The sequence below is a fragment of the Bombyx mori genome, chromosome 17 (assembly GCF_030269925.1).
Source record: "Bombyx mori chromosome 17, ASM3026992v2".
NCBI classification, from domain to species: Eukaryota; Metazoa; Arthropoda; class Insecta; order Lepidoptera; family Bombycidae; genus Bombyx; species Bombyx mori.
The window spans coordinates 12,919,397-12,931,639 of record NC_085123.1 but is presented as its reverse complement, the minus strand read 5'-3'; the positions used below and the strand labels follow the sequence as shown (position 1 = coordinate 12,931,639).

At 44.7% G+C, this 12,243-nt stretch overlaps 2 protein-coding genes across 2 annotated transcripts in view; one reads left to right on the top strand and one right to left on the bottom strand.

The window, feature by feature from the left end:
* Positions 1-12,243, bottom strand: part of LOC101737927 (adenylosuccinate lyase) — a 63,805-nt gene that overhangs the window by 6,223 nt on the left and 45,339 nt on the right. The gene's annotated exons all lie outside the window — the stretch shown is intronic.
* Positions 8,177-12,243, top strand: part of LOC101737793 (uncharacterized) — a 47,357-nt gene continuing 43,290 nt past the window's right edge. Inside the window, exon 1 of the mRNA XM_004932505.5 lies at positions 8,177-8,341. Within this exon, the coding sequence (XP_004932562.1) occupies positions 8,291-8,341 (51 nt within the window). The 5' untranslated portion in view covers positions 8,177-8,290. The remainder of the gene's footprint in view (positions 8,342-12,243) is intronic.

Below are 12,243 nucleotides of genomic sequence, written 5' to 3'. Positions count from 1 at the left end.
TAGGAACTAAATATGTCATAATGATAAAATAAAATATTACGAAAAAATAATTTGTTTTCAAGTAAAACACAGTTTATGTGTACTGTAGTAAACAACACTATACACTACGGAGTATACTATACTATACTATACACTATACACTATAGGTCATTCCGATTTGAGCAACCGCCGCGCGTGGACGTGCTCATTGTTCGTTCGATCGCCCGACCTCGGTTCGTGGCACATCTGGCGTCCAAGTGTTTTGTCGGAAGTGACTACCGGTGATAATAGATCATTGTTCGTGGCACATCTGTGGCCCAAGTGTTTCTCGGAATTTGTACCTGCGCCTAATTGCAAGGCATTGCCGCCCGGGAACTGTGCAGTGGTTCTATTCACTCTAATTCTATTATATTTATTCTATTCACTAAAATTTCTAAAATTCCTAGAATCGCTTCGGCCAATTTAGTGTTACCGACGCAGGGGCCTCGCCGCAAGGCGAGCGCGTGTTTAAGTCCCGGGGCAGCCCCCCCTGGGCAGTCCGAAGAAATGGAGTTCTCTCCAACCAACACACTGCTCGCGGAATTCTTAAGCGAGAAATACCCGGCCCTCGAAACAGAATTTTTAGCTTACAAAGCTAAACGCGCCGTGAACTGTTCTGCCGTGCCCGCCGCGACCGCCGTTTCCGCCACGCCTGCCATTCCCGCGTCCCCTGCAAGCGCGCGCAAAACTCCCGCGCCGTACACCGCAGCCTCCGTCGCGCCCAGCACACCCGTGTCACCCATACTCCCGCGAAAAACTCCCGCGTCTACCGCGGCAGCTTCCGTTATACCTCAGCGATCGTCTGCGGCCTCCGTCGCGTCCGCCGCTCCCGCGCCTTCCTCCTCGTCCTCCGACTCTGACTCGGATATGGAGGTTGACCTCGTTCCCGCCTCATTGACAGATGGATTCACCCTCGTGCAAAAGGGTAAGAAGCGCGCCGCGGAGTCCCGAGCTTCCGCGGCCGCTAAAATAAGCAAAGCCGCGAACGCGTCGCGTCCCCGCCCTCCGACCCCCGTCGCTCCCTGTCCCCGTGCCACGCCGTCGCCGCGCCCGGTGGCACAAACGGCCCCTCCTCCGTTAATTCTTCAAGAGAAGGCTGCTTGGGACCGTGTCTCCCTGGCCCTTAAGGCCAATAACATAAATTTTGTCAGTGCCCGTAACCTCGCGAACGGGATACAAATAAAAGTAGCAACACCCGACGACCATAGAGCCCTCTCAAGCTACCTCCGAAAGGAGCGTATAAGTTACCATACGTATACGCTCCAGGAGGAGCGTGAGCTCCGTGCAGTCATACGTGGCATCCCCAAGGAGTTAGATGCCGAGCTCGTAAAGGCCGACCTACTCGAACAAGGCCTACCCGTAAACTCCGTGCACCGCATGCACACAGGACGCGGGAGGGAGCCATACAATATGGTTCTCGTCGCCCTCCAGTCTACCCCCGAAGGTAAACAAATCTTTAACGTCCGAACGGTCTGTAGGCTTTCCGGAATCACTGTGGAAACCCCTCATAAAAAAGGCACTCCGAGCCAGTGCCACAATTGTCAGTTGTACGGGCATTCTTCCCGTAATTGTCACGCGCGCCCTCGATGCGTCAAGTGTTTGGACGATCACTCCACGACTCTTTGCACTCGCGATCAAAAAACCGCGACTGAACCACCTAGCTGCGTCCTGTGCCGAACACAGGGTCACCCCGCGAATTACCGTGGATGCCCCCGAGCCCCTAAAATAAATCGCCGCGTCGCGCGCCAAAACCGCCTCCGAGCTTCCGGCCCTGACATCAAAGCCACGGCACCCTCTGTGCCGAAGGCTAAGCCTGCCTTCGTGCCGGCGCCGGTGCCCAGCGGCTCGGCCTGGGCTAAACCGTTGCCGTACACGAACACGGCTGTAGCTCCCTCCCCCGCGATTCGTCCCGCCCCCGCGATACGTCCCTCCCCCGTGATTCGTTCCTCCCCCGCGACCAGCACTCCGACCGCGTCCGACAATCTCGCTCTAGCGATCGACTTTTTTCAGTCGATCAACTTTGAGCGTGTTAATGCTTTGGGTGACGCCATTCGCGCCGCCTCCACTGCACAACACTTCATCGCCGTTGTGCAAGAATACGCTGACGTATACGCGTCGTTAAATACGTACGTCCTCCCCTCACTCCGCCGGTAATCAATGGCGTACATAAGTAGAATAAAGCCCCTATCCGTAACGATAGGATTTTTTAACGCTTACGGTCTCGCAAATCAACGTGATCAGGTTTGTGATTTTTTGCGTGACCATCAAATTGACATCTTTTTGGTGCAGGAGACCCTGCTTAAGCCCGCGCGCCGCGACCCTAAAATCGCGAACTATAACATGGTCAGGAACGACAGGCTTACTGCTCGTGGTGGTGGTACCGTCATTTACTATAGACGAGCCCTGCACTGCGTCCCTCTCGACCCCCCCGCGCTTTCTAACATCGAAGCATCAGTATGCCGAATCTCACTGACTGGACACGCGCCGATCGTTATCGCGTCCGTCTATCTTCCACCGGATAAGATCGTTCTAAGCAGTGATATCGAGGCGCTGCTCGGCATGGGAAGCTCTGTCATTCTGGCGGGCGACCTAAATTGTAAACACGTCAGGTGGAACTCACACACCACAACCCCGAATGGCAGGCGGCTTGACGCGTTAGTCGATGATCTCGCCTTCGATATCGTCGCTCCGCTAACCCCGACTCACTACCCGCTAAATATCGCGCATCGCCCGGATATACTCGACATAGCGTTATTAAAAAACGTAACTCTGCGTTTACACTCGATCGAAGTAGTTTCAGAGTTAGATTCAGACCACCGTCCCGTCGTTATGAAGCTCGGTCGCGCTCCCGATTCCGTTCCCGTCACGAGGACTGTGGTGGATTGGCACACGCTGGGCATCAGCCTGGCTGAATCTGATCCACCATCGCTCCCGTTTAACCCGGACTCTACCCCGTCTCCTCAGGATACCGCTGAAGCCATAGACATCTTAACGTCACACATCACCTCGACATTAGATAGATCATCGAAACAAGTTGTAGCGGAGGACTTCCTTCACCGCTTCAAATTGCCCGACGATATTAGGGAACTCCTTAGAGCTAAGAACGCGTCGATCCGCGCCTACGATAGGTATCCTACCGTGGATAATCGTATTCGAATGCGTGCCCTACAACGCGACGTAAAGTCTCGCATCGCCGAAGTCCGAGATGCCAGATGGTCTGATTTCTTAGAAAGACTCGCGCCCTCCCAAAGGTCTTACTACCGCTTAGCTCGTACTCTCAAATCGGATACGGTAGTAACTATGCCCCCCCTCGTAGGCCCCTCAGGCCGACTCGCGGCGTTCGATGATGACGAAAAAGCAGAGCTACTGGCCGATACATTGCAAACCCAGTGCACGCCCAGCACTCAATCCGTAGACCCTGTTCATGTAGAATTAGTAGACAGTGAGGTAGAACGCAGAGCCTCCTTGCCACCCTCGGATGCGTTACCACCCGTCACCCCGATGGAAGTTAAAGACTTGATCAAAGACCTACGTCCTCGCAAGGCTCCCGGTTCCGACGGTATATCTAACCGCGTTATTAAACTTCTACCCGTCCAACTCATCGTGATGTTGGCATCTATTTTCAATGCCGCTATGGCGAACTGTATCTTTCCCGCGGTGTGGAAAGAAGCGGACGTTATCGGCATACATAAGCCCGGTAAACCAAAAAATCATCCGACGAGCTACCGCCCGATTAGCCTCCTCATGTCTCTAGGCAAACTGTATGAGCGTCTGATCTACAAACGCCTCAGAGACTTCGTCTCATCCAAGGGCATTCTCATCGATGAACAATTCGGATTCCGTACAAATCACTCATGCGTTCAACAGGTGCACCGCCTCACGGAGCACATTCTTGTGGGGCTTAATCGACCAAAACCGTTATATACGGGAGCTCTCTTCTTCGACGTCGCAAAAGCGTTCGACAAAATCTGGCACAATGGTTTGATTTTCAAACTATTCAACATGGGCGTGCCGGATAGTCTCGTGCTCATCATACGGGACTTCTTGTCGAACCGCTCTTTTCGATATCGAGTCGAGGGTACCCGCTCCTCCCCACGACCTCTCACAGCTGGAGTCCCACAAGGCTCTGTCCTCTCACCCCTCCTATTTAGCTTATTCGTCAACGATATTCCCCGGTCGCCGCCGACCCATTTAGCTTTATTCGCCGACGACACGACTGTTTACTATTCTAGTAGAAATAAGTCCCTAATCGCGAAGAAGCTTCAGAGCGCAGCCCTAGCCCTAGGACAGTGGTTCCGAAAATGGCGCATAGACATCAACCCAGCGAAAAGTACTGCGGTGCTATTTCAGAGGGGAAGCTCCTCACGGATTTCCTCCCGGATTAGGAGGAGGAATCTCACACCCCCGATTACTCTCTTTAGACAACCCATACCCTGGGCCAGGAAGGTCAAGTACCTGGGCGTTACCCTGGATGCATCGATGACATTCCGCCCGCATATAAAATCAGTCCGTGACCGTGCCGCGTTTATTCTCGGTAGACTCTACCCCATGATCTGTAAGCGGAGTAAAATGTCCCTTCGGAACAAGGTGACACTTTACAAAACTTGCATAAGGCCCGTCATGACTTACGCGAGTGTGGTGTTCGCTCACGCGGCCCGCACACACATAGACACCCTCCAATCCCTACAATCCCGCTTTTGCAGGTTAGCTGTCGGGGCTCCGTGGTTCATGAGGAACGTTGACCTACACGACGACCTGGGCCTCGAATCAATTCGGAAATATGAAATATGAAATGAATATGAAATGAAGTCAGCGTCAGAACGATACTTCGATAAGGCTATGCGTCATGATAATCGCCTTATCGTTGCCGCCGCTGACTACTCCCCGAATCCTGATCATGCAGGAGCCAGTCACCGTCGACGCCCTAGACACGTCCTTACGGATCCATCAGATCCAATAACCTTTGCATTAGATGCCTTCAGCTCTAACACTAGGAGCAGGCTTAGGGACTCCGGTAACCGTACTCGTCTAACTTGACAAAGAGGTCGACGTGCAACCTAACCCATGCATCAGCCCGCTGAGTTTCTCGCCGGATCTTCTCAGTGGGTCGCGATTCCGATCCGGTAAGGCCTCCGGGCCACCAGTAATCCTTCAATCATAAAAAAAAAAAAAAAAAAAAAAAAAAAAAAAAAAAAAAAAAAAAAAAAAAAAAAAAAAAAAAAAAAAAAAAAAAAAAAAAAAAAAAAACACTATAGGTATCCGAGTTCAGTGTAGAGAGAGAGAGAGATGGCTTAACGCCGGATCGAGTGGGAGAGAATCGCACAGTCGATTGCGCATGGCGACGCGTCCTCACGGCATGCGTCGCCACGCCAGAAATCGGTTTTACGTGCGGCTATAGATGTTTCACATCAAAAATAAAATGGATTAAACTGTAAAAGTAGTTTTAATTATGATCTCACAAGTCGCCTGTGACTCCTTAAATCGTAATATTGTTTTTAAAGCATCGCTGTTCGGAGTGGTGATTCAGTTGTGGTCTATGAAATCATTTACTTGTTTTTATTGAATTGTAACATCAATGATTAATGTGGTTTTATTATTTTATAAGAATTGTTAAGTCTATTCAGCGAGGGCGCGAAGCGATTATGGGCCCTAACGAGTAGGTACCACGATCATTCCTATTTTCGTCCCGAAGCATCGCAATAAACAAGTGGTACCTAAATTATGCGTATGCCTTTGTATAATGCTAATCCTTCTACGATGTTAAGTCGTTCGTGTGATTAAGTTAATTGCGTATTTTCTTAGGGAAAATTATATCTGTCTACAGATTGTCGGATATGCCATACTCTCAGTAGACACGCACACGCATCTCGACCTGAGACTTCGAGTGGAACTTCAAGGCAAGCGGAAGGTAGGCCGTCCCAAGGAAACCTGGCGGCGCACTGTGGCAACGGATATGACGATAATCCGGCTAACTTGGTCCGAAGTAAAGCGCCCAAAACCGGTCGCAATGACTGACCTCAACAGACTTGGCCGATTGTTAGATATTAACCCATTTTATTCCTCTATCACCGGGGTGAGACGTCGGCTTATTGCCCTATTTTTCCTGGGTGATGATGGGACAAATGGTGCGTGGCCATGTACCAGTGACGTGTAGCACAACTGATTTTTATTAATTTGGGTCATTTATGTGTATATTTAAAATAGTCTGGTGTATTCCTCCTATGCTCATGTTGTTTCTCGGTTGCTGATTGTTTTTTATTTCTTTGTTTCTCTGTTTTTGTTTCTCTAATGTTTTAATTTGTTTATATTGGTGAGGACCTTTAATTGGTTTTTTGTTTCTATTATTTGCTGTATTATTACACTATGTTAGTTGGCTGTTGGTTCTCCTTGTAATAAAAAAATAAACAAATAAAAAAATAAACAAACAAAGCAGCCTATCCTTAGCACTTACTTCTTTTATTTATTTATTGCATAGATGGGTGGACGAGCTCACAGCCCACCTGGTGTTAAGTGGTTACCGGAGCCCATAGACATCTATAACGCAAATGCTGCCACCCACATTGAGATAAGAGTTCTAAGGTCTCAGTATAGTTACAACGGCTGCCCCACCCTTCAAACCGAAACGCATTACTGCTTCACGGCGGAAATAGGAGGGATAGTGGTATCTACTCGTGCGAACTCACAAGATGCCTGCTACCAGTAATTACACAAATTATAATTTTGCGAGTTTGATTTTTATTACACGATGTTATTCCTTCACCGTGGAAGTCAATCGTGAGCATTTGTTAAGTACGTATTTCATTAGAAAAATTGATACCCGCCTGCGGGATTCGAACACCGGTGCATCGCTCGACACGAACGCACCGGACGTTTTATCCTTTAGGCCAGGACGACTTCGATTATTATAACCTTCGCCGCTACTTTGCCAAGCCATGCTCACGGTTGTGAACACATAAGACATTACCTTACAAGAAATGATAAATAACAAAAACGTCTAGTTATTCCTACGTTCTAACATCGTATTGTTTTCAATAAAGAAAACATGTCGTTCGTGAACTACTTAACTTTAGCTGACCGACTTTCGCACGATTCGTAGATTTGTGGTCTAAAAACAACATTTACAAGGAAAATTGTAAATTCAAAAAAATTGCATCTGAATATCATTGAAGTTTTATTAATATTTTTGTGTTTAAATAAAATCAAACTTACGCGTACAGTTATAAGTACCAAAACCACTCGAAAAGAAGCTTTATTTAGCTTCAAAATTGAGGTCATTATAATTTTATGTTAAAAATATTGTACACTGAACGAATTATAGATATTGAAGGCATTAATTTTATTCATTAATAGTAATACTTTCTGTGCATTGATAAAATGAAAACTAATAAATAATTGAACTTTAGTTGTATGTGGGTTGAACGGTAGGCAAAGCTGTGAATATCCATATTGCAGACTGATGTCTGCAATATAGATATTCACAGCTTTGTAATACAAAGACTCACTAAGTTCGCACTAATAAATACATACTTAACGTTAAATCAAATATTTGCAGCAATAAGTGTGTTTTATCATTAGATTGAACTGGATAATAATATTATGTTTTAGACACGTCGGTCAGTCTTACATAGCACGGCTATACAAAAAGCAAATTACAACTTTTTTTTTTCCTACCTATGCTGATAGCCTTGAGAGGCTATTTCAGCTTCGCCCTAACGTTTGTAGGTGAGCTCGCGGGGTTCAAACTGGAGAGTTGCTAACACTGACCCTAGCAAGAGCAGTGTTTCGCAGAATCTACCACCGGATCGGAGACGCGACCCACTCAGATGATCCGGCGAGAAACTCAGTGGGCTGTGTCTATGGGTTAGTTCGCTCGTCGAGCCCTTCGTCACAAGCGACGGGTTCGACGAGGACGGTGACCGGAATTACAACGATGCGATTTATAATGATTCACTTGTTTAAGAATTCATCCTTCATGAAAAACTAAATACTTTACTAAATAAAGCAATTTACTCAACGGTACATTTTAGAGTTTGCAAATCGATTATATTGCCAAGCGATTAGAGTTGAAATTCGTTTGACAAGTGTTCTAATGAAAAAAACAAGATATCGCAACCTGCCCTACTAATTCGCTGGAAGTGATAAGATTACGAGCCAACAGCGATAAGCGATAACTGGCCGCACAGTTGGCGTATAAGTTGTCGTCGGCGGACACAGGAACAGTTTTTAATAGTGATAACTTGTGATATTTTAGTGTATTAATATCTCATTTAAAATGGTTTCCGTTCAGACTATAGCGACTATAGTCGTGAAGACATTCAAAATTGTAAGTAAATTGATAGTTCATTATAGGAAAATTTTGTTTGTGTGCCGAGTCAAACGATGTGAGCGTATTCACAAAATTGTAGTGTGTGCGGTGAGATATGTCGGTTTCAAGCCGAGCGGTGGCATCCCCATTCTGTTGTTTGTACGCTAGACTGGGGCACAACTTTCGGAGCCTCTCGATCCATTAACGATGCTTTTATGTACCACAAGCACCGGTCACCGTTCTCGTCGAACCCGTCGTGTAAATTAACCCATAGACACAGCCCACTGAGTTTCTCGCCGGATCTTCTCGGTGGGTCGCGTTTCCAATCCGGTGATAGATTCTGCCAAGCACTGCTCTTGGTAGAACTAGTTTTAGCAACGTCCTCAGGTTAGAGCACCGTGAGCTTACCTACTCGCCCGGAGAATCTAGTATAACCCCTCGAGGTGACTAGGATAGGAAAAAAAGGGGGACATAACTCATCTACGTTAATGATGAAAACAAATTAAAAAAAAAACTGCCTTAGATTATTTTTACGGTCCAAAACTTTTGACCACATCAATAACGAACAGAATAAGATGTCTTTTCTTAATGTGAATTAGGCATTAATTGTAATGCCGCTTATTTTGGTCAAGTCATTGCATGTAATCAATTCAATTCAATTGCGTGTTAAATGGACAAATTTGGATGAAAGGAAAGTGTCCTCAGCGTTGAGGCACTACATAGGTACGTAATTCCTGGCGCTGCTCTGATCTTTCATAGTTTTGCTGTAACACAAATCTAGAACAACTTCAGAAGACATAAAAACCGTTGATATTTTTATTTTTTATTTTTTATTGCCCTTGAAGGCAGACGAGCATACGGCCCACCTGACGGTGAGTGCTTACCGTCGCCCATGGACTTCAGCAATGCCAGGGGCAGAGCCAATCCCCTGCCTACCGCTGCTCAATGTTATTTCGTAATTTCATCGAAATTCAACTATAATCTCACTAGTCTTTCAGTAAAATTCCTGTAACATGAGAATGAACGGACAACACAAAGAAAAAAATTTCTATAAAGATTCCTTTGTTTCTAGTTGCTTATAGAACATTATTTACATTAAAAGTAAGAAGTTTATATGAATGTAACAAAAGGCTTGTTACTATACTGAAACCTTAGAACTCATATCTCAAGGTGGGTGGCGGCATTTACGTTGTAGATGTCTATGAGCTCCGGTAGCCACTTAACACCAGGTGAGCTGTGAGCTCGTCCACCCATCTATGTAATAAATAAATAAAGGCTTCATTTAAAGTATAATTCCAAAGGAGTACTGAAATCGCATCGGCAGTGTTTCTCAACTGTAGATACGTAAAGACGACAGATACGCCTTAATTTATTACAAACTAGCTGACCCGGCAGACTTCGTAGTGCCTCAATCGATAAATAAAAGACCTAAACTTTATTTAATTCCGAGAATTTTCATATTTATCTACCTTTTAAACCTTCTCTAGACTTCGACAATTAATTTAAGATCAAAATTAGCCAAATCGGTTCAGCCGTTCTCGAGTTTTAGCGAGACTAACGAACAGCAATTCATTTATATAGATTGGTATAAATCACAGCAATTTGACCTTTCAGTCAAACTCTTAAAGTACTTTTTACATCTTTAACCTTGCTTGATGTTAGAATGCGTACGTTTTTTACAGTTAACAAACTCATGCTCCAAAATACTTACATATATTTAAGTTAGTCGAACATTAAAAATGTTAGAGAATTTATGTGAGGACCGATTCTGTTATCAGCTGATAAAATTAAACGGGTCATGAACGTTTTCGGTTAGAATAGTCGAAGTAATAAGCTAACGACTAGTGAATATTCATTTAGTTTTCATTTCGTGTCTTCATAGAGGATGTTACACGAACACGATTTTAATGATTGATTCTAAAAAAATTAACATGAACTTATTAAGATTAAGTTATTTGTTAAGTAAATTTATTAATATATTCCTCTTAATACTGTATAATTTATTATATGTATGTATGTGTGTATATATGTATGTATATATATATATATATGTGATTTTGTATATATGTATATATATACTTTTTTTGTATGTATTCGTAACTTAATATAAATTTCATTGCACCTACCACTATTTACTCTGCACTACCTTTGGTTGACTGATAGAGAATGCCTTAGGCATTAAGTCCGCCAATGTAAATTTTACATGAAGTGTAATAAATAAATAAATAAATAAATGCCGCGATTTTTATTTTGATACTATACCTATTTTGCTGTTGATAATTACACGGCACGCATTGTAATACAAATAAAAGTGAATGAGTTGAGGCGTAGGGTTGATGCGTTCGTGTGACGGGTCGCGTCACCCAGCAGCTTTTGCATTACATTACTGGTTTAATATTTCGAACGTAAAACGTAGTTGCAAACGGATATTGATTTTACTATTTACGATATGAAGACTCTTTTTACGAAATGAAAATAATGTATAATTTTGAGTAAATTGTAAGATAAGTAGTCATTTTCCCAGTAAAATGGCCGTACTTATCCGTGGAAGATTATATAGGATAGGAATACTTTGGGTCTGATGAAAAATCGTACTAATTATTATTAGTAAGAAATCCGGCCTGAGATTTTACTGGTGGTAGGACTTCTTGTGAGTCCACACGGGTAGGTACCATCACCCTGTCTATTTCTGCTGTGAAGCAGTAATGCGTTTCGGTTTGAAGGGTGGGGCAGCCGTTGTAACTATACCGAGACCTTAGACCTTATATCTCAAGGTGGGTGGTGCATTTACGTTGTAGATGTCTATAGGCTCCAGTAAACACTTAACACCAGGTGGGCTGTGAGCTCGTACACCTATTTAAGAAAAGAAAAGAAAAAAAAGATTCATAGAGCCAAGATTTGTTTGATGCTGCAACAAAACTCCACAATCATCAAACAAACATATTACATTGCCAATTGCGAAGAGCACGTTAATCATGTTAGTACTGTAGATCGATACTTCCGCTAAAATAGTTAAGTGACTCAGTCATTCGTTGTGAGTACATCCAGGTCCGTTGTTATGAGTAACGTTTTTATCTGATAAGACTGTTTCAAATTTTCTATAATGTGTCACAGAAGTACTATAAAGCGATAGAATTTCGAATTGTAAACGTGGCGTTAGTTAAAGTAAAATCTGTACTTTCTATTTACGTAAATCTTTATAGGCGCTTTAAAATAATAATAACTTTACGATTGAGTCGCAATACAGTTTCGCTTTAGAAGAAACTTAGTGATATTTTCAAAGTACCTGTGCGTTTACTAACAATTAAAGAAAGAAATGGATAAGAGTTTGGCAGGGATATCCAAGCCTGCAGGCTGGTTCTGGTCCAGCAGGGTATTCCGGCACACCAGCGGCACCGTCTGGGCGGCCCGATGGGCTGGGACGTTTCAGAGCCTTCGATTCGCCTCGAAGGCTCCGTCGGCTGGGCGTCTTTGGGTTGAGCCGCGCCGTCTGGTTGTAGTGTTGACCGCGGTAACCTCCCTACCTCATCCGGGTTCTGACCTCGGAGGGGATCGGACGTCGGGTGTAAGAGTGCAGAGGAGTCGTTTAGTGGGTGGGCCCTAAAATCCTTGAGCCCGCGGTCTGCTCACAACGCCATGCAGATCGTAGAGTCTCACATACCCCGCGCGCCCCTTTTGCGCGGGGACCTCGTAGGAGGTTCGGCACTATACCCGAAAAAAAAAAAAGGGATAGCCAAGCCTAAATGCCAGAATACTAAAGCTCATTTACAATTCAAATGTACTGAAAACTTTATAGAAGATTTTCGTCAATACGACCCTCGTTACCAGAGATTTCTGGCCTGAATACTCCCCGAATCCTTATCACGCAGGAGCCAGGCACCGTCTTCGCCCTAGACACGTCCTTACGGATCCATCTGATT